The 23,269-nt window shown below is 41.3% G+C and overlaps 1 protein-coding gene across 2 annotated transcripts in view; it reads right to left on the reverse strand.

Annotated features, from left to right (window-relative positions):
* LOC143031871 (uncharacterized) overlaps positions 1-23,084 on the reverse strand; it is a 36,466-nt gene extending 13,382 nt beyond the window's left edge. The window contains exons 1-2 of one of the 2 annotated variants that reach the window (XM_076196229.1): positions 23,030-23,084; positions 535-3,016 (exon numbers count right to left, since the gene is read on the reverse strand). In XM_076196229.1, the coding sequence (XP_076052344.1) occupies positions 1,528-2,721 (1,194 nt within the window). In that variant the 5' untranslated portion in view covers positions 2,722-3,016; positions 23,030-23,084 and the 3' untranslated portion in view covers positions 535-1,527. Of the gene's footprint in view, positions 1-534; positions 3,017-23,029 lie in introns of those variants that run through there. The other variant, XM_076196228.1, reaches the window with a different exon arrangement.
* Between the last annotated feature and the right edge of the window lie 185 nt (positions 23,085-23,269).

Raw genomic sequence — 23,269 nt, forward strand, 5'->3', positions numbered from 1 at the left:
GCAAAAGAGGTATCAAAAACTACAAATGATAAATTCATATTTTTTCTTTTGTAGTTGTGTTTAATACTCCTAATACTAGTACATGGATGGAGTAGTATAGGAGGTAAAGGCAAGGGTATGGGCAAGGGTCTGGAGATGGTTAAAGAAAATGGAGAAAAGTGGGAGGTAAGCCAGTTGCTGTTTGATGATGTCACTGTGCTTGTGGCAGGGTCAAAGTAGGGAGTTTGTGACAGTATTTAGGAGGGCATGTGATGTGAGAAAGTTGAAGGCAAATGTGGTGGCCAAGCTAAGTAGTAGTCAGAAGTATTGTGATTATATTGTCATATACTCGTAATGTATTGTACCACTATGTGAATATGTAGAAGTATTTACGTCTGTGCAGAACCATCTAGTGGGTTCATGCTAATGGAATTGTATTCCCGTCCATTATGCGTACCAACATCAATGTATTAGTATCTTATCAACAGTGGTTGAGAGCACACATTGCTCTGTATCATGCCATACTTTTTTTTGCATTAATAATACTGTCGCAGATTTCTTTATTAGTTTTATTTATTCCACCATAACAAGGTCATGGAGGAGTCATGATACATGTCAGAAATTATCTGTCACAAAAGTTATCATGAGTCAGATAATCATGAGGAAATGATTGCCCTCCTCCAAATGCCTGTATATAAATTAATTGTAAACTGCTATCATCCATCACAAAATGATCTCGTGAACTTCATGAAAACAATAAATTGTGGGGTTTGTGTCTCCATGATTTAAATACTGCTGAATATATTACTGTAGATATACATATTACTGTAGATATACAGTATCAAAAATTGCAAATAACAGTGGCGTATACTACAGACAACTTTACACAACTCTTAGGTAAGCAGCACTGTATCCATCATGACATCCACCAGTCACACCATTTTCTAATATTTTCGATGGTGTTTCATAATTACAAAAACCATTCATGCACTTAATGGATCACTTAAGAATCTTTGATTATGAACAAGCAAAAACGTAACTATGCAATAGGCCAATCAAATAATTGCACAACCGAGAGTAAACAAAGATTTACAACAGTATGTGTTTGTGACGACTCATCAGCCAAAAGGTCTACAACAATGGATCAGTACATCATAACTGCAAGTACCATCACACAGAAAAGTTAACATCCTGGTCACACTAGAGAGGCCTTTCACCAGCATGGGTAATCACGCAATACACGAGATCAACTTTTCGTGCGAGTTAATTACAAGACATTTGAAATACCTTCGTGAAAATGCTGGAAAATCTTCTTTCCTGCACGGGTCACCACATGCCTTTTTTTTTTTTTTCTAAGAAAACCATTGCACTGGTCACTCTCGAAAGGCTTCTCTCCAGCGTGGGTCGTGTGTTGAGATAATTTGTGAGAAAGCCGGATCACACAGGTCACACTGGAAAGACTCAACAGGGAGGGTAACTATGTGTAATTTGAGATCACCCTTTGCTAAGAAAGCTGCATCGCACAGGTCACATTTGAAAGTCTTCTTCTCAAGTGTGGGTCATGATGTGTTGTTTGAGATTACTCTCTACTGAATATGCTGCATCACACAGGTCACATTGGAAAGTCTTCTCTCCAGTGTGGGTCACCATGTGTTGTTCGAGAACACTCTTCCAAGAGAAAGCTGCATCGCACAGGTCACACTTGAAAAGCTTCTCTCCAGAGTGGGCCACCATGTGATAATTGAGGGTTTTCTTTTGTGTGAAAGCTGCATCACACAGGTCACACTTGAATGGCTTCTCTCCAGTGTGGGTTATTATGTGTCGTTTGAGATTACTAATTTGTGAGAAAGCTGCATCACAAAGGTCACACTTGAAAGGCTTCTCTCCAGTGTGAGTCCTCACATGGCATTTGAGAGCACTATTCATTGAGAAAGCTACATCGCACAGGTCACACTTGAAAGGCTTCTTTCCAGTATGAGTCATCACATGATATTTGAGACCACTATGTCCTGAGAAAGATGCATCACACAGGTCACATTTGAAAGGCTTCTTTCCAGTGTGGGTCATTATGTGATCTTTGAGTGTACTCTTTGTTATGAAAGCTGCATTGCACAAGTCACACTTGAAGGGCTTCTCTCCAGTGTGGGACATCATGTGTCGTTTGAGCTCATTCTTTCGTGAGAAAGCCGCATCACACAGGTCACATTGGGATGGCTTCTCTCCAGTGTGGGTCATCACATGATATTTGAAATTACTATACCCTGAGAAAGCTCCATCGCATAGGCCACACTTGAAAGGTTTCTCTCCTGTGTGGGTCTTCACATGTTGTTTGAGATAACTCTTCAATGAAAAAGCTGCATCACATAGGTCACACTTGAAAGGCTTCTCTCCAGTGTGGGTCATCACATGACACTTGAGATCACCCTTTCGTGAGAAGGTTGCATTACACAGGTCACATCGGAAAGGCTTTTCTCCAGTGTGGGTCACCATGTGTTGTTTGAGATCACCCTTTCGTGAGAAAGTTGCATTACACAGGTCACATTGGAAAGGCTTTTCTCCAGTGTGGGTCACCATGTGTTTTTTGAGGTTACCCTTCTCAGAGAAAGCTGCATCACACAGGTCACACTTGAGAGGCTTCTCTCCAGTGTGGGTCACAATGTGTCGTTTGAGACTATCCTTTCGTGAAAAAGTTACATCACACAAGTTACATTGGAAAGGCTTCTCTCCAGTGTGGGTCATCATGTGTTATCTAAGACCAGTCATACCTGAGAAAGCTGAATCACACTGGTCACACTGGAAAGGCTTCTCTCCAGTGTGGGTCACCATGTGTCGTTTGAGACTATCCTTTCGTGAGAAAGTTGCAACACACAAATCACATTGGAAAGACTTCTCTCCAGTGTGGGCCATCTTGTGATATTTAAGATGACTCATGAGATAGGTGAGCCACATATGCCACACGAGATTCTCTCTATTACATGATGAATATACAGAATCTTTGGATACCTTTTCCAAGTAGATGTTGATATTTACCCTCGACCTGTAAGAAAATATATGTTCAACATTATCTTTTTGAGCTTGTAGTAGATGTAACATGAGCATATACAAATACAGTGGGGCATTAACATAAGTGCAATAGGGGAAGGGAACAAATGGCTAGTATTGATGAAGAAGCTTAACCTCTTTGATATGATGACGTCTATGTAGACGTCATGAGGTGCTTGTGGGTATGCGAGGATGCTGGCCTCAGTGTCTTGTTTATATTTATTTTGTAGTTGTAGCTGAGTGACTCCTGAATTCTGTCAACTGATTTGATCATGTTTTCTGTGTTTATCATTATTAAGAGTGAAAGAAAACAAGTAATACAGCAGTCACTTCATATTTTATAAAACAAGGGGTGTGATGCATTGTACATACATACATACATATACCAAGGCTTTTTCCCCCTTCCAAGGGAGGTAGCCAAAAAGGGAAAGGCATAAAAACACTCCCACCCATTTCATCCCTAAATACACTCCACACCCCTCCCACCCTCCTCTCATCTGAGCACCTCCTGGATGACGGGTCATCCCTGCACCCTGCCCACCGCCCTGGGTCAGAAGCAGTGTCGCAAGACACAGTACATCCACAGCAAGGCCGCTTCATTTAATCGGCGACCCCCCCTCTAAGTCCCCCATTGCATATAAGGAGAGGACGGGGAGAAATCCCTTCGGGCTGCGTCAAAATTTACTCACACATACTACCCCACCCCCCACCCCCCCGCCCATTCCTCCTCATGCAGTCACAACATCATCCATATACAACCACTCTCCATTCACCTCTGTCTTCCGTCCTCTCCCTTCCTTCCTCAACAGACATTCCCCTCTTCCCCAAAGCCCCCTTCACCCCATCCATCCACCTCATCCTAGGACGTCCCCTCATGTTCACTCCCTCCACATCTGCCTTCCATACCTCTTTTACTAGTCTTTCTTCACTCATTCTTTCCATGTGTCCAAACCATCCTAATATTCTTTCATCAACCCTCTCTCCCAAATCCTTTTTCACCCCTGTTCTCCTCCTCACCTCCTCATTTCTCACTCTATCTAGCCTAGTAACCCCCACCATACTTCTCAGACACCTCATCTCAAACACATTCAAACTCCTTCTCTCTTCTTCTCTTATGTTCCACGTTTCTGCCCCATACAGTGCTGTTGGCACAATCACTCCTTCATACAGTCTCCTCTTCCCATCCATTCCCAAATGTCTATTTCTCATTACACTCTTTAAACCACCAAGGCATTTACTCGCTTCTCTCAATCTACATTCTACCTCCACCTTCACTCCTCCTTTTCCTGCTACACTTGCACCCAAGTATCTAAAACTATCCACTTCCTCCAGTCGCTCTCCCTTAATGTTCACTTCCAGTCTACTGCCACTTTCACCCCTTGTACATCTCATCACCTTACTTTTACCCACATTCATCTTTAGCTTTCTTCTATCACATACTCTCCCAAACTCTGCCACCAGCTTCCTCAATCCCTCATCTGACCCTGCCACAAGCGCAGTGTCGTCCGCAAACAACAGCTGGCTCACCTCCCACTTTTCTCCATTTTCTTTAACCATCTCCAATCCCTGACTCACTACCCTAGCATTCACCTCTCGCACCACCCCATCCATGTATAAGTTGAACAGCCAGGGCGACATAACGCATCCTTGACGAAGTCCCACCTTTACTTCAAACCACTCACGCTCTCCATTTCCAATCCTAACACATGCTCTACTACTCACATAAAAACTCTTGACAGCTCCCAAAAGCTTTCCTCCTATCCCATAAATCTGCATAACCTCCCACAGTGCCTTTCTGTCTACCCTATCATAAGCCTTTTCCAGATCCATAAAAGCCCAAAAAACATCCTTCCCCTTTCCTATAGCTTTCTCACATATCTGTCTTACCACAAAGATCTGATCTACACAACCTCTACCCGTCCTAAATCCACACTGTTCCTCACCAATTACTCCTTCTGTTCCTCTCCTAATCCTCTCAATTAAGATTCTCCCATAAGCCTTCCCTACTACACTCAACAGGCTAATCCCTCTGAAACTACTACATTCACACTTGTCCCCTTTTCCCTTGTAAAGAGGAACTACACAGGCACTACTCCAGTCCTCCGGTACTCTACCCTCTCTCCAGCAAACATTAAATAATCTCACCAACCAGTCCACCATCACTGAACCTCCCTTTTTCAGACATTCTGCATGACATCCATCCAGACCAGGTGCCTTACCTGCTTTCATCATCTTTACAACTGCCTTCACCTCATCCTTCCTTATTTCTCCTCCATTCTCCTCACTCATCACTCTCATTTTCTTCGTATTTCCCACTGCAGCTATCTTTCCTTCCCTATCCTCCTTCACATTCAGCAACTCCCTAAAATATTCTGCCCATCTTCCCCTCACTGCCATCTCTTCCATTATCAACTCTCCATCTGTACCTTGTACCTTTTCTTCCCTACTTGATTCGCCTCCTCCTCCTCTCTTAATTTCTTTCCAAAACATCTTTTTATTACTTTCAAAATTTTCTGTCATACTCCTACCCCATTTCACATCTGCTCTCCTCTTTGCCTCCTTTACCTTTTGCTTTACTTCTCTTTTCTTTCCTTTTATACGTCTCATATGACTCCCCTGTCCTCTTTTGTAACCAATCTGTGAATGCTCGCTTCTTCTCTTCTACAACCTTCTTTGTTTCCTCATCCCACCATTCACTACCCTTTCTTCTATTTCCCCCTGTCCTTCTTGTTCCACACACCATCCTTGCACACTTTAAGACTCCCTCCTTGAACCATCCCCATTCCTCCTCCTCCACACCCATCTCTGCTCTATCCTTTACTCCCTCCCACTCCTCCTTCAGCTTCTTTTCGTACTCCTTCTCCTTTTCCTTTTCATTCAAGTTCACTCTAAGAACATCCCTACCTTTTGTCCCTTTCCTCCTTCTCCATCTATCCTCTACTCTCAACTAACCTTCCACCAAAAAATGATCTGATATTCCCCCACCCTCTCCCCTTAACACACGTACATCCTTAACTCTTCCTATCATAATCCTATTTACCACTACATAATCCATTAGCACTCTATCTACCACCCTCTCCCATGAGTACTTATGCTTGACTTTCTTCCTAAACACTGTATTCGCTATCATCAACTCTTTCTAGACACATTTGCACCATCAACCCTTCACTACGATTTCTTCCTGGAACTCCACACTTCCCAACCACTCCCTCTATTGGTTCATTTCCTACTCTAGCATTAAGGTCTCCCAGTACTATTACATTGACATTTCTTCCTAAACCCTCTATGCACTCATTTAAATCTATCCAAAAGGCCTCCCTTTCTTCCATGCTCTTCTCACTGCCCGGCCCATATGCACTTACAAAGACCCACATCTCCTTTCCCAGTTTCACCTTCATCCACATTATCCTTGAGGAAACCTCCTTCCACTCCACTACCCCTTTACCTATCTCCTCACTTACTAGAATAGCCACCCCTTCCCTCCCTCGCCCTCTCTTCACTCCTGATAACCTCCCACTTACACTCCCAAACATACACTCACCCTTCCCTTTCAACTTAGTTTCACTCAAAGCCAACACATCCAACTTTCTTCTCACAAACATACTACCTATCTCTTCCCTTTTACTCTCATCTGTACCACATCCACGCACATTAAAAGACCCAAACCTTAGGGTGCTGGCCCGAGGCCCGCCAGCACCCCTTATGCCTTTTCTTTTTGTTTTAGGAAATTGCCCCTTGGGGCTACAGGGAGAAGGATGCCTAGTCCCTCTCCCCGTCCCTTTCTTCTCGCCTCTTACGATCCAAGTTGGAAAACTTGGTGGCAGTATTCTTTTCCCCCACCACAGGGAATTCCCCCAATCAGAAAGAGAATACTCAGAGAAATGGTACAGGACAGCAACAAGGGGTTGGGGGACAGAAAAGTGTCATCATTTCTCTATGAACAGAATTTCTTCTATCATAGACAAAATGATGTGTGGCTCTGGTCCGTAGGGGCGCCCCATATAGACCCTAAAGTATCGACTGCATGCTACTTTGCCACAATAACAAGCAGCCAATACCCCAGTGATGCATTGTACATTAGGAATTTGATGATGCATGCAAGAATTTGACTCGTATTGAAGAGGTTAAAGGAAGAAGAAAGATGTCAAAGATTGAACAAATACTAAAAATGATGGAGTTGTGTAGAACAAACACAGATTGGGACAATATATAATCAGGAAATGATAAGGCAGAAGAGTGGCTCAATAAATATTACAGATGGAGGACACAAGAAAAAAGAGTATACAATAGCATAATTGGATATAAGATATCTGTCAAATTTTCAGAGAGGACTACTATACACACACCAATCAGGGATGTCATGAATCAATATTGGAGAGATTCAAAAGAATCTGATATTAATTTCTGCGGCAAACCACTTTTCCATTTTTTGGGTAAACAAGCGAAATTCCACAAAAATACCACCACAAGCTTATAACGAAATAAAATGTTGATTTTTTATGTCCTTGAGTGAGGAGTCAATTATTTCTAGTCAATCTATCCTAACTTCTCCCTTCCTACAACTAGGTTAAGTTAGATTCACCCCTCACTTCCATCAATCACTAAAACTAGGCACACGGTGGGAAAAGTTTGTTTGAGCTATAGTTATTCAGTGGAATCAGCCACTTCAAAGGAGCTACAAATTACTTATGTGGATATTTGTGGCCTGTAGCAATTTCTTAGGTGATTGGTAATGTGAAAATTAATAGGAAAAAAAAAAAAAAAAAAAAAAAAAAAAAAGTGTTGAAGGATATAAAAGCAGTCAACTGGAAATAAGAAATATTAGTAAAAATGACAGAGGTTTACACACACCTAATAACTAAAGATGTCAGAAATAAGTGCGTAATGCTTGTGAATCATTTATTGGTTTCTACAGCAAATCACTTGGTTTCCATCTATCAGGGAATACCTTTGGCCCCCTCCCCACCAGGATTTGTGAGTAAAAGAGTGAATTTTGGCAGAAATAGTACCACAAGCCAATATATAAATCTATAATATGTTTATGTCTATTATCTTAGAGTGAGAAAAAATAATTGAGTCAACCAAGCCTTACCTATCACTGCAAGTCCCTCGCCCTCAATATCCCAAGCAAGCCAAATATTTTTCCATATGCCTGGCACCGAGACCAAGGTTGGCTGCCACCAGGGCATGCAGTGTTTCCAGGCTTGGTGTTGTTTGAGATTCAACAGGGTGAGGATTCCATTTCTGGAGCTCTGCACTTTGCCTTTGATTCTCAGTGGTTTGGCATCTGTGTTGCTGGCTATAGGTAGTGGACATGAAATCAAATGTGACAAGATTGCTTCTATAGTGGCCCTGTTTGAGACAGGGCATTCTGCGAAGGAAATCTCTGAAAATACGGGAGTTACAGTGTATTCAGTGCAACTCTGGTTGTTGTACTCAGTGCAACTCTGTTTTCAAGGATGGCGTGTGTGGGGGGACGTCACTACCCACCCCACGTCAATGTAGCAGACCCAGGAATCTCACACCATGCACTTTAAATGTTATTAGGCGTAAGATAGACAATTCTCATAGATTTGCTACACAGTGCAACACTGCCCCCCCACCATCCTTGAAATGTAACAACTGGCGTTGCACTGAATCCACTGTAACTCCTGTATTTTCAGATATTTCCTTCCTAGAATGCCCTGCCTTAAACAGGGCCACTACAGCAGCAATCTTGTCACATTTGGCTTCATGTCCACTACCCAGAGCCGGTAACACAGATGCCAAACCACTGAGAATTTATATGAAATTGAAGGCAAAGCACAGAACACCAGAAATATAATCCTCCCCCTTTCGAATACCCACCTCTCTATCCCCAAACAGAAAAAGAGAAGACAGGGAGAAATCCCTCCGAGCTGCATCAATATATCATTCAAATATCACCACTCCTTAACCCCCCATCTGCAAGGTCCTGGAGCTGCAACGTCTACGTCGTGGGACCACCCCCCAACCCCAAGAGTTGGGGGCCAATCAGCAGCAACCACCCCTGGCCATCAGCTCTACGCAGATGGCACCGATCCCCAAGGAGGAACTACGCCTACCTGGGGGAGTACCACAATCCTTTTTTTTCCAACACACAATGTTACGTTTTTTCTGCACTGAGGGGTCATTTTCCGGCGATCACCCCTCTTCTTCTACTTTTAGCCGGAGATGTAGAGAGCAATCCTGGGCCCACCACAAAATACACATGCCCAACATGCTCTAAACCCATTACTTCGAGCAGACAGACAAGGGGCTCAGTTCAGTGCAATATGTGCAAAAACTGGGCCCACCTCACTTGTACAACACTTGCTGACACAAACCAATACACAAACACTTGGACATGTTCTACCTGCCCTCCAGTAACCCCAATCCCACCTCCCCAACCACAGCCAACACCCTTACCCACTCCCAATTTCCCTTTGCCCTTACCCCCGATTAGTACTCCCCTTCCTTTGTCCCCGATCTCTCCTTTCCCCCCCTCTGACCCAGATCCTACACCTTCCCCACTACCACCCCAACCTCAACCCCAAACGGCAACATACAACACATACAAAACACACAACATCAACATATTACAACACAACATTGACGGTATTAACACTAAAAAACATGAACTTGAACACTTTCTTAAACAACACAACATACACATTGCAATTTTACAAGAAACAAAATTAAGACACTCACACAAAACACCATCATTTCATAATTACACCACCATCAGACAAGACCGGACTGACGGCAATGGCGGTGGACTCATCACCCTGATCCACCATTCCATCTGTTTTGTGGACACAAGTGCCACAACCAAAATTCTCCTCCCTACCACAGATAACACAACAGAAACCCAATCCATTCGTATCCGCACAGGCAACAATTCAACACTAACAATAGTTAACATGTACATTCCCCCCCAATCATCCCCCACAGTTCCAAACACCTTCAGACCTCAACTCAGCCAACTAACCTCAATCCCCAACCTGATCATGGGTGGTGACTTCAACGCCAAGTCGTCTGCCTGGTTTGTCGACAACCCTGACACAGACAGAGGGTTTGATATACAGACTCAATTCGACTCATTGACTATCATGAACAACACGCATAATCATACACATATCCCATACCAAGCCCTCTACACTCCCTCCTCTCCTGATATCACCTTTTGCTCCCCCTGCCTAACCCCAACAACATCATGGAGAGTGGTCGGAGCCCTTGGCTCTGACCACCTTCCAATCATCATCACCACCAAAACAAGATGCACCCCAGCTGGCCACAGACACACTTACACCAATTACAAGAGAGCTAACTGGGAAGCCTTTACTGAAGAGACAGAACAACATTTTGAAACACTTAACAGTACACCAATCACAAACATAAACAATGCTGTGCACGCTTTTAATACAATCATACAAAACGCAGACAAGAGATACATCCCTAGAGGCAACAGAAAATCACACAACCCCAACTTCACACCAGAAATCCAAGACCTCATCAGACAACGTGACACACTTAAACACGATACCACCACACCTATCCCTCAAAACATAGCAGACCAAATACAAACACTAAACACTGTGATTGCCAATAAAATACATGAACAAAAAACACAAAATTGGCAAAACTTTATCAATACACTTGATCACAAAACAAACACCAGCAAATTGTACAAAACACTCAACAGCATCACACTATCCAACACTAACACTACACGCTCTCACGCAGCAATAATCACAACAACAGATAATCTACCCTCAAACAGACAACAAGCAAACGCACTCATACGTCATTTTGCACAGACGAGCCATCTTACATCTCACCCTGACGACCGACGCACCATTCGACGTAAGAAAGACTTCCCCACAGACTCAGACTATACACCCTTCATAGACAGTCAGACAAAACTCATAATGCATAATCTCAAGCACTCATCTGCCTGTGGCCCTGATAACATAAGCAACATCCACCTAAATCACATTGGACCACAAGGTATACACGCACTCACAAACATTGCAAACTACAGCTATTCACACAACACTATACCCGACATCTGGAAGCATGGTAAAATAATCACCATTCCAAAACCAAACAAAGACCCAACAATCCCAACATCGCACCGCCCAATCACACTTCTCTGCACCCCCTCTAAAGTCATTGAACGCCTAATACTTAAACTTGTCACACCATATATTCCCCTTGCTGACTCACAACACGGCTTTAGGCCACTACACTCCACAAACACTCTTCTGACAAACCTCACACAAAGAATTTTTGATGGCATCAATTCAGATAGGCCCCACCACAGAACACTTCTTATAACACTAGATATTAGTGAAGCTTTTGATGCTATTCCCCAACACAACCTAACAAATAAAATATATAACACAGACATGCACAATAACACCAAAAGATGGCTGGCCAATTATCTGGCAGGCAGGAATGCTCATGTGTCATATAATGGCCAATCATCGCACATCAGAAACATTAAGAACGGAGTACCACAGGGCTCAGTTCTATCCCCCACATTATTTAATCTATACATGCATGACTTACCCACGCCAGACACCTCAGAAATACAAATCTCTTCCTACGCAGACGACATAACAATCACATGCACACATCGTAACACAGACAAAGCTGCAGAAATAATCCAGCCTTACCTTGACACACTCAACACATGGTTCATCACAAACAGACTCAAAATAGCTCCAACCAAATCTACAGCAACACTTCTCACCAACTGGACAAAAGAACACAAATACATACCTCATCTCTACATCAACAACACTCTAATACCACACACAAACACACCGAAAATTCTTGGTGTAACATACGATACATCCATGTCTTTCAAACAACACCTCACAAACATAAAAAACAAATGCACACCTAGACTTAACGCACTTAAGTCAATCACAGGAACAACATTTGGACAAAACAAAGAAACTAATATAACAATATACAAACAATGCATACGCTCAGTGATGAATTATGCGAGTCCTGCATGGGCTCCTAATCTCAGTGAGACACACCACAACACCCTTCAAATCATACAAAACAAAGCCCTAAAAACAATTACAGGCTGCACAAATACATCACCTACAGACCATTTACACCATGAAACAAAAGTCCTCAAAGTCAAGGACCACCTCGACATGAGAGGCATACAAACACTTGCTGCAGCCACCACAAACACATCACACCCGCTACACTACATAGCAGAACACCCACACACACCAAGAAACATTAAAACTACACCCAAAGACCTTTATTACGCACAGATACTCTCTTCTCTTCCTCCACAACCACCAAATACCAGCCTCCGGAAACATATTCATAATCATATCACTCACCGCTCCATTAACACACTGAAAGACAACACACTGCTGCATGCCAGACCCCCTGATATCCACCCTTCTGAATCCTCTCTCCCACGAAAGGACAGAGTCCACTTGGCCAGACTGCGATGCGGTCACCACCCAGCACTTCTAAGCTACCAGAAGAGGCTGGACGACCGTGTTGTGAACAGCTGCCCAGGATGTAACACTTCACCCCATACCATACAACACATAATGGAAGACTGCATTATACACAATCATGCACGCAAACAACACAACATACACTATAAAGGATTTGTGGGAAAACCCAGTTTCGGCTGTAGCCTTCCTTGGGGAGACGGGACTGCTCGGACAGACAGTCTAGGGAACGACAACAACAACAACAACCACTCTCCACTCACTCATATCTCCTTTCCTTGCTCAACATACATTCCTCTCTTGCTCAACACCCCTTCCACCCTGTCCATCTATCTCATCCTCAGTTATCCCCAGAAGTTCACTCCATCTGCCTCTGCCTTCCACACCTCTTTTATCTTTATTCAATCATTCATCCCATGTGTCCAAACCATCCCAATACTCTTTCATCTAGCATATCTGCCATCTCCCTTTCCATCCCAGCTCTCCTTCTGACTACCTCATTTCTCACTTTATCATACCTTTAACTCCTACCATACTTCTCAAACATTTAATTTCACACACATTTGAACTTTTCCTCTCTGCCTCTCTAAAATTCCATGTTTCTGCCCCAGTACCCTCTGCACAATCATCCCTTCATACGTTTTCCTCTTTGCATCCATTCCCAAATGCATATTTCTTATAACACTTTTAAATCCCTGAAGGCATTTACTTATTTCTCTTAGCCTATAGTTTACTTCCACTGCCACCCCATCCTTTCCTGCCACATGCCAACCCAAATACCTAAAGCTGTCCACTTCCTCCAGCCTTTCTTCTTTAAAGCTTACTTCTAATTCACTGCTATTCTCTTCCCTTGTACATCTCATAATTACCATACTTTTACCCACATTTCCCTTCAACTTTTTCCTATCGCATACCCTCCTAAATACTATCACTAACTTCCTTAATCCCTACTCTGACCCTGCCACAACCATAGTATCATCAGCAAACAGCTGACTCACCTTCCACTAGAGTGAAAAATGAAGAGGTGAGGAGGACGGGGGTGGAAAGGGAGTTGGGAGATAGGGTTGATGAAACAGTATTGGGTGGTTTGGACACACGGAAAGAATGAGTGAGGAAAGATTAGTAAAAGAGGTGTGGAAGACAGAGGTGGAAGGAGTGAACATGAGGGGGTACCAGGAATGAGATGGATGGATAGGGTAAAAAACATTGAGAAAGAGGAGATATTTGTTGAGGAAAGTAGACGATCGGGGGGTGTGCCGTTTGGTTGAGTATTGATAATGCTGTGATGCATAGCAGGGGCGTCGGGGGGGGTGGCGAAGGGAGTATGTGTGAACGGTATTTTGGCGCAGCCCAAAGGAATTTCTCCCCGTCTTCTCTTTTTTTGTATGAGGGGACGGAAAGGGGGCTTGCTGATTAAATGAAGTGGCCTTACTGCAGATGTGCTGTGTCTTGCTACGTTACTTCTGACCTATGACAGTGGGTAAGATGCAGGGATGACCCATCATCCTGGAGGAGCCAAGATAAGAATGAGGGAGGGGGGTGAATAGGAGTGGAGTATGTAGGGATGGAATGTGAAAATATGAAAATGAAAGGAGTGGTCAAGGATTTAGGAATGTCACTTAACTATAAACTGACATTTTATGATCAAATTAATAATGTCATAAGAGTAACAGGAACCTTGCTCTTAAAAAGAAATAGATCAGAAAATGATAACAATGCTTGCATATGTTATTACAGCATACCAAATTATCTTCTGAAGAGCTTACAAAATGTTATGGATAGGGCTTTAAGACTAATTAAGGGTTTGTCTTGGCGAGCAAGAATCCCACCAGCATTAATTGAAGTACACTGGTTACCAATCAGTGCAAGAATCATTTATGATATATGTGTCTTGACTTAGCAAGCCTTAAAGTTTGGGAAACCATGATACATAAGAGATCTATTACGAGAGTTCCAACCAGACATATATGATGCTGACCCATTGCCTAGAACTAAATGGCTTAGATGAGTTCAGGAGCAACTTGGAAACTGGTTTCAGAGCTTTTGCAAGATGTGTACTAAGACTATCTAACAAGCTCGCAGATGACATTGAGAGTAGTGATAGCAAAGTGACATTTAAAAAGCTAAAGACTTGTGTTCACTGAATGCTATGACTCAAGCAAAAGAAGTATCAAAAACTACAAATGTTAAATTTATATTTTTTCTTTTGTAGTTGTGTTTAATACTCCTAATACTGGTACATGGATGGGGTAGTACAGGAGGTAAAGGCAAGGGTCTGTATCATGCCATACTTCTTTTGCATGTTCACTGAATGCTATGACTCAAGCAAAAGAAGTGTCAAAAACTACAAATGCTAAATTCATATTTTTTCTTTTGTAGTTGTGTTTAATACTTCTAATACTGGTACACAGATGGGGTAGTACAGGAGGTAAAGGCAAGGGTATGGGCAAGGGTCTGGAGATGGTTAAAGAAAATGGAGAAAAGTGGGAGGTAAGCCAGTTGCTGTTTGCTGATGACACTGTGGTTGTGGCAGGGTCAAAGTAGGGAGTTTGTGACAGTATTTAGGAGGGCATGTGATGTGAGAAAGTTGAAGGCAAATGTGGGTAAATCTTAAAGGAAATGAAAAATGAGATTGTAGTTCCATTAGAAATTATTTTCAAGAAATCCATCATATCCGGAGATGTCCCAAGAGAATGGAAGCTAGCTAACGTTACTCCCATATTCAAAAAAGGTGACAAAAAGAAACCAAATAACTATAGGCCTATAAGTTTGACTTCAATCATAGGAAAAATAATGGAAACTATCATCAGAGATGTTATCGAATATCATTTAGAAAGTAACCGTTTGATAAATGATAGCCAGCATGGTTTCAGACGGAAACGTTCTTGCGTGACTAATTTACTCGAATTCTACAACACAGTTATCTCGAATTATGACAAAAGAAACAATATAGATTTAATATATCTAGACTTTGCAAAAGCTTTTGATACCGTCCCACACGAAAGACTACTTACTAAATTAGCTTTGCATGGAATAAGTGGTAGCCTATTAGGTTGGACTAGTAATTGGTTGAAAGGTCAAAAACAGAGAGTTGTTTTAAATGGAAAAACTTCTGGATGGAAAAGTGTTGCAAGTGGAGTTCCTCAGGGTTCCGTTCTTGGGCCACTTCTATTCATAGTATATATAAATGATATAGACCATGGACTAAAATCTACTGTTTCCAAATTTGCTGATGATACAAAACTGTGCAGAGTGGCAAATGATCACTCAAACCAATTAGATATTCAAGAAGATTTAGATCAATTACAGCAATGGTCTGAAAAGTGGCTAATGAAATTTAACACAAGTAAATGCAACGTAATGCACATAGGTAAAAAGAACAGTAGGTACGATTACAATTTATCTAAACAAAAGTGGATAGTGAAAAAGATCTCGGCGTAATTATCAGTAACGACCTCATATCATTCAAGCAGTGTATTTCAGCCTCTGAGAAAGCAAACAAGATTCTGGGATTAATTGCGCGATCTTTTGATTTCAAAAGTCCATCACTCATTAACAAGCTATATATATTGTTAGTTCGTCAACATTTGGAATATGCTGTTTCCGTATGGTCACCGAGTCTCATTAAAGACATTGACAGACTGGAAAAAGTACAACGGCGAGCCACAAAACTGATTCCAAATATCAAAAATAAATCATACGAAAATCGACTTAAGCACATGAATCTGTTTTCCCTAAAAAAAGCGTAGACTCAGAGGTGATTTGATACAGGTCTTTAAGATTTTAAAGGGAATTGACAACATCAAAAGTGACAAAATTTTCACATTGAATGAGAATCAGACAAGAAACAATGGTCTCAAACTGTCCGGAAATAGATTCAATTTGGAAGTAGGTAGAAACAACTTTGCCAACCGTGTAGTTAATGAAAGGAATAAACTTCCTGCACAGATAGTGCAATGTAGTTCAGTTCGAAGCTTAAAGAATCATTTAGATAAATACCTAAGTAAGATGCTGTAATGATTATAATTTATGTTATATTATTTGTTTTTGTTTTGTTATAATTTGTCTGTCTGATTTTCATTCATTATTAGTTATATGTCAATTTATTATCATTTACTATTTACCTGTTTGTTATTCAACTATACCTATGCATTTATTTATGTATTTTATTTGTTATTTACATTATTATAGTTTTTATTTATTATTAATATGATTTTTTTTTTGCATCCGACCTAGATATGGATCAAAAGGTCTCCTGTCGGCATGCTCCGCCTTTGTAATCCTTTGATGTACAAGGGAAGAGGATGGCAGTGAGTTAGAGGTAAGCCTTAAAGAAGAAAGGCTGGAAGAAGTGGATAGCTCTAGGTATTTGGGTTGGCATGGGGCAGGAAAGGATGGAGTGGAGAAGTAAACTATAGGCTAAGAGAAACATAGGGATTGCGCGTCAATAATAATCTGATGTAGCCCGAAGAGCTGTTTAAATAAGTTTTCTTTACAACTTTTAAGCATTGATTTGTCATCATTTAATTTCATTTCCTTAATATCCAAACCTTGACTTCTCTTATATCATCAATTTTTTCTGGTTTTCATAATGTTACTCAGGGACATGTGGAATTGACTATCATCAACAAGTAATCTAAAATTAAAAACAGGATTTTTTCTTAGCAAATGTGACAGTTCAATGGTATAAATGGAAAATGAAATAGGACCCAATACACAATAGGTTATATTTTTAAGATAGCTTTCTAAATAGGTTAATGTTTCACCTTCAATGCCAATAGTCTTACAAGCTTCAAGTAATGAGCTATGTAGAACAGTATGAAAAGCAGCACTCAGGTCAAGTAGGATTAAGAGACCATATTTTCCTTCATTCATCAGTAAAAGTAGATAATTTGTCACCATACATAAAGAAGTTTTAGTGGAATAAAAATGTCTATATGCAGACTGATTATCTGGTAAAATGTTTCCTTTGTTCAAGTGTTCTATCAATTGATCTAGACAGAAATGTATCCTGCAGTGGGCAAGATACAGGGATGACCCATCATCCATGAGAAGGTGAAATTTGATGAAGGAAAGCACGGTGGATGGGAGTGGAATGGGTAAGGATGAAATGGCTGTGAGTGGGTATATGCCTTTCAACTTTGGCTACCTCCCTGGTAAGGGAAAAAAAAGCCCCTGGTGTATAGATAAATAGAAATGTTAAATTTGATACAGGTTTATAAAAGGTTAAACACTATGAATCTAATTTGCCTTTAAATATGGGTTTCACAATTGCTAGCTTTTCATCACTTGGGAATGTGTGTGAAAGAAGGAAGTTGAAGATAAATGTGGGTAAAAGTAAGGTGATGAGATGTACAAGGGGTGAAAGTGGCAGCAGACTGGTGTATACACCACATACAGCATCACCATGCACCAGACATCACGGCACATTGACATCCGTTCTGATCGTCAAACTGACGCCAATTGAATCAGCAGTTTTTGCCGGGCGCCCGGAAGCAAACACACACACGAACACACAATAGATACCATCAATCACCAACTCAGATTAACACACGGGAACACAATACTGTTCAACCCTTTCCCCCTGGATATATATTATGTATACAACATATCATGTTCGAAAATTATGAACCTAGAACAAAATTGTATAGGGCGAAACAACCCCACTAAAAACGTTAACAAAGTGACTGAAAGCACTTTAAAATTCACCAAACTCAGCATTTCCCTGAACAAAACCCCAGTGCACACGACCAGGAGGAGGTTGGTGTGAGATGAGCTCTAAGAACTAGAACTTAGTGAGTGAGGTGCCATAGTGCTCAAAACTATATAGATAACAATTGTGAAAGAAAGCTGTGCAACGTGTGTTAGTGATCTTTTCTTTTTTGAACCAGACTGTATGATAATAGTGTATTGAAACTAGATAAATTCCAATTTTATAATAAAAAGAAGAAAAGTGACGTTTTGGAAGTTTATCTAGCCCGCACTAAGTCCTCCTTATGTAACCCTCAACACCAAAAGGGTTACACTGGAAGTGAGTATTAAGGGAGACTGGAGGAAGTGGATAGTTTTAGATACTTGGGTGCAAATGTGGTAGGAAAAGGACAAGTGGAGGTGGAGGAAGAATGTAGACTGAAAGAAGCCAGTAAATGCTTTGGTGAATTAAAAACTGTAATGAGAAATAGACATTTGGGAATGGATGCTAAGAGGAGATTGTATGAAGGAGTGACAGTGCTAACAGCACTGTATGGGGCAGAAACATGGAACATAAGAGAGGAGGAGAGAAGGAGTTTGAATGTGTTTGAGATTAGGTGTCTGAGAAGTATGATAGCGGTTACTAGGCTGGATAAAGTGAAAAATGAGGTGAGGAGAAGAATGGGGGCGGAAAGGGAGTTGGGTGATAGGGTGGATGAAAGAGTATTGGGATGATTTGGATACATGGAAAGAATGAGTGAAGAAAGACTAGTAAAAGAGGTGTGGAAGGCAGATGTGGAAGGAGTGAACATGAAGGGGTAACCTAAGATGAGATGGATGGATGGGGTAATGGAGGCAGAGGGGAATGTCTGTTGAGGAAGGACGGAAGTGGACAGAAGACGGGTGAGTGGAGAATGGTTGTATATGGATGATGTGATCCATGAGGTGGAATGGGGGGTGAGGGAGTATGTGTGAGAAAAATTTGATGCAGCCCAAAGGGATTTCTTCCTGTCTTCTCCAATTCTGCATGAGGGGATGGAGAGGGGGGGGGGGTCGCCGATTTAATGAAGGGGCCTTGCTGTGGATGTGCTGTATCTTGTGATGCTGCTTCTGACCTAGGGCAGTGGACAAGATGCAGGGATGACCTGTCATCCTGGAGGTGCCAAGATAAGAGGGAGGGAAATTGAGTGTGATAGGTAATGGAAGTGTTGGGGGTGGTTTTTATGCCATTGTTTCTTGGCTACCTCTCTTATAAGGGGGGGGGATGCCTTTAATATATGTATGTACTATCTCCAGAAATGCCTGCAAGATATCCTCAAGGGTTTTACAATTTACTATTTCCAATAGAGGCACAGAATAATTTTCACATAAAGTTGGTTTCACTCTGCTTACTATAGATTTCACCATGGTTCTGTCATTTTGTTTATAATTCAGTAACTTTACTGTGGAAACATCAATTTATTTGCCACACACAGATGAACTTGTTTAAATGTTTCCTCAATATTCTTAATCTCATTGCCAAAAATCAACAAACATTTTTGCTAGCATTTCATCAGAGTATCCTTCTGGTAATAATTCCTTCTTGTTGTTAAACTATCTATTATTTTGTATAACTCTGTGATATTTAATCCTGCCTCAGGCATCTTTTGTCTATAATATTTAAGTTTTTTTGTTTGATATCAGTCTGTTTTCCTTATCTCTCACTATTTGATACTCCCTTCTTGCACCATCTGCATCATAGCCCTCCTCATTTTTTTTTTTTTTTGTCCTTTTGAATATCATCAAAAATTAATTTCAATGTACTCACTAATTGTGGTTTCATTTCCCACTTTATTTTCCTAGTGTAGCGAGTCTCATTTTCCAGGTGTAGTGAGTCATCTTAACCCATTCAACTCCGACGACAAGATTCTTGTCATTTGGTCAAATAAAACAAAAAATCATAAAACACCAAAATGTTTGATCAAACACCAGAAAAATATGACGTCAGTCCTCGCTTCGCTCCCGAGCGAAGCGAGGACTGACGTCATATTTTTCTGGTGTTTGATCAAACATTTTGGTGTTTTATGATTTTTTGTTTTATTTGACCAAATGACAAGAATCTTGTCATCGGAGTTGAATGGGTTAATAAATTGTATTGCATTATCATCGCTTTGATTCAGCCCACAGGTTAGAATAATCACAAACACATTTGCATACTCTGTCTACTGATTCTGAGTAAATTCAGATCCCTGCAGGACACCACTTATCATTTCTACCCAATTTGAGAATTCATCTCTAATTACTACTCTCATTTTCCTTCCAGTCAGGAAGTCTTTCATCCATTCCAATAATTTTCCTCTAATGCCACCTAATGACTCTATTTTCCTTATTAATTTCTTGTGTGGTACCTTATCAAATGCCTTTTGTAGGTCCAGAAAGGCAGTCTGCCCAACCATCTCTCTCTTGTATTACATCTATTAATCTCAAGTAGAACCAGATCAAGTTTGTTGTACATGATCTTCCTTGTCTGAATCCAAATTGATTTAGATTCACTATAATCTTTCCTTCCAGATGTTTAACCCATCTATTTTTGATGATCTTTTCACAAATTTTTGCTACTGTGCTTGTCAGGGAGACCAGTCAGTAATTTGATGGATTTTCCTTGTTTCCTTCCTTATAAATCGGTACAATATTTGTCTTCACTTTTCCCGAAGGGATTTCTCCCCGTCCTCGCCTTATATGCAAAGGGGGACGGAGAGGGGGGGTCGCCGATTAAATGAAGCGGCCTTGCTGTGGATGTACTGTGTCTTGCGACACTGCTTCTGACCCAGGGCGGTGGGCAGGGTGCAGGGATGACCCGTCATCCAGGAGGTGCTCAGATGAGAGGGAGGGTGGGAGGGGTGTGGAGTGTATTTAGGGATGAAATGGGTGGGAGTGTTTTTATGCCTTTCCCTTTTTGGCTACCTCCCTTGGAAGGGGGAAAAAGCCTTGGTATATGTATGTACAATATTTGCATTCTTCCAGTCTTGTAGCACTTTTCCTTCTTGAAGTGAGAATCTAATTATATTGTATATTTTACCTGTTAATTCCTCCATGCATTCTTTCAGTATCCAATTTGCAATTCCGTCTGGACCATGTGATTTTCTGACATCAAGGGTTTTGATTTGGTTACTGATTTCCTTCTGTGTTACAATTATTTCTTTCATTGAGAGGGATATCTTTCTCTATTTCCTCACAGTTAGGTGAGTTTTCAATTGTGAATACTGATTTGAAGTGGTCGATCATAATTTCAGCCATTTCCAGTTCTTCTGTATATTTGTATTTACCCTGGTGCTGCTTTTCTATTTCTTGTTTATTCTTCAGCTTGCCATTTACATATCTGTAAAATAGTTTAGGTTCTTCCTTGCTTTTTCCTATTATTTTTTCATAGTTTCTCTTTTCATTTCTGAATATTTTTACATAATCATATCTTAGTTTGATGTACATTAGCCATTTGCTTGTTTTTTTTTTTTCATTTCTCCTAAGCTTTGTCTCTTTTATCCTTAGCCTCATTACATTTATGTTGTACCAACTTTTTATGTATGTTCTTTCCTTTTTTGTTGTGGTGTGTGTGTGTGTGTGTGTGTGTGTGTGTGTGTGTGTGTGTGTGTGTATTCACCTCGGATCTGCTGCAGCCTCTTTTCGAGACAGCCAGACACCACCCTACAGCAGTGAGCTGAGCTCATTATTAGCAGATCTCTGGGTAGGTTTGAGACCACTCACACTCCACACACCGGGAATGCAAGGTCACAACTCCTTGACTAATGTCCCGTACCTACTCGCTGCTAGGTGAACAGGGGCTACACGTGAAAGGAGACAAACCCAACTTGTCTCCGCCCGGCCGGGGAATCGATCCCCGGTTCTCCGGCTTGTGAGGCCAGTGCTTTACCAATCCGCCACCGGGCCTTGTGTGTGTGTGTGTGATTTACCAAGGTCTTTGATCATGTGTTTGACTCATAATCTGTGTGTGTGTGTGTTTAGGGTTGTAATGATTCGAAGCATAACTTTCTCTCTAAATAAACAGTACTTGATTAGCATATACCCAGCTATGAATTGATAATTCTTTACCTGAATATTTTAGAAATACCCCTGCGGGGCAACCGGCGGTTTCCTATGGTGCCCGGGCGTTGTGTAAGCCTGTTTTTTGTTTTTTTTTCAATTCCAATGGTTCATATCATATGAATGATTCGTCTACTAGTGAGTTCACGAAAAAAAAAAAAACATTGAATTGAGAAGGAAAAATCGCCGGGCGTTGCTGGGCATTGCCGCCACGGACCGGGCGCTAAAGGCAAAGGATTTTCCACTTTGTGTGTCATTTCTCCTTCTAAATCCAACGATTGTTTTTGTGAATTCACTAGCAGACGAATCATTCATATGATATGAACCATTGAAACTGAAAAAACAGGCTTACACAACGCTCGGGAACCATAGGAATTCACCGGTCGCTACCGGGCGTTATTTAGTAGGACCGTCTCTGCGTCATCCCGGGAGTTGCAACCCCATCATCTCATCCCTTGAAATATTTTTGTATTTGCTCTTAGTCAAATGACACTATGAAGTTGAGGACACTGGCAGCACTGAATAAAATTTAGTGAATCCACAAAGAAATGCGAATGTAATATTTTGAAAAAGCAACAAATTGTTGAGGATTGAACTCTGAAACATGCGGAGTTCCACATCGATGAACGTACACGAATTTGAGCCAATGTACGATAAATTGGTGAGTAGAAGACGGGACCCAATGAGCATTACTCTTTCCCTGTATAATACAAATAGCTAAATATATACGAACACACACGCATTACCTTTTTTCTTTGGAAGGGAGAGGACGCTGGCGCCGGCCTTTAGTATGTAAACAAGAATGGCGGACTTTGAAACAGTAGCGTGGAAAGGGGGGTGGCTGGGGCTGGAGGGGCGGTCCGCCCCGGGCGGCACGTGCCAGGGGGCGGAATGTTGATGGGTGAAAAAATAAATAAATAAAAAAGAAAAAGAAAAATCTAACAAAAATCTAAAAAATTATACAAAAATGAGTTTTTAAGGTTGTA

The sequence above is a fragment of the Oratosquilla oratoria genome, chromosome 12, assembly GCF_046742065.1.
Source record: "Oratosquilla oratoria isolate Oo_2021 chromosome 12, ASM4674206v1, whole genome shotgun sequence".
Taxonomy (NCBI): domain Eukaryota; kingdom Metazoa; phylum Arthropoda; class Malacostraca; order Stomatopoda; family Squillidae; genus Oratosquilla; species Oratosquilla oratoria.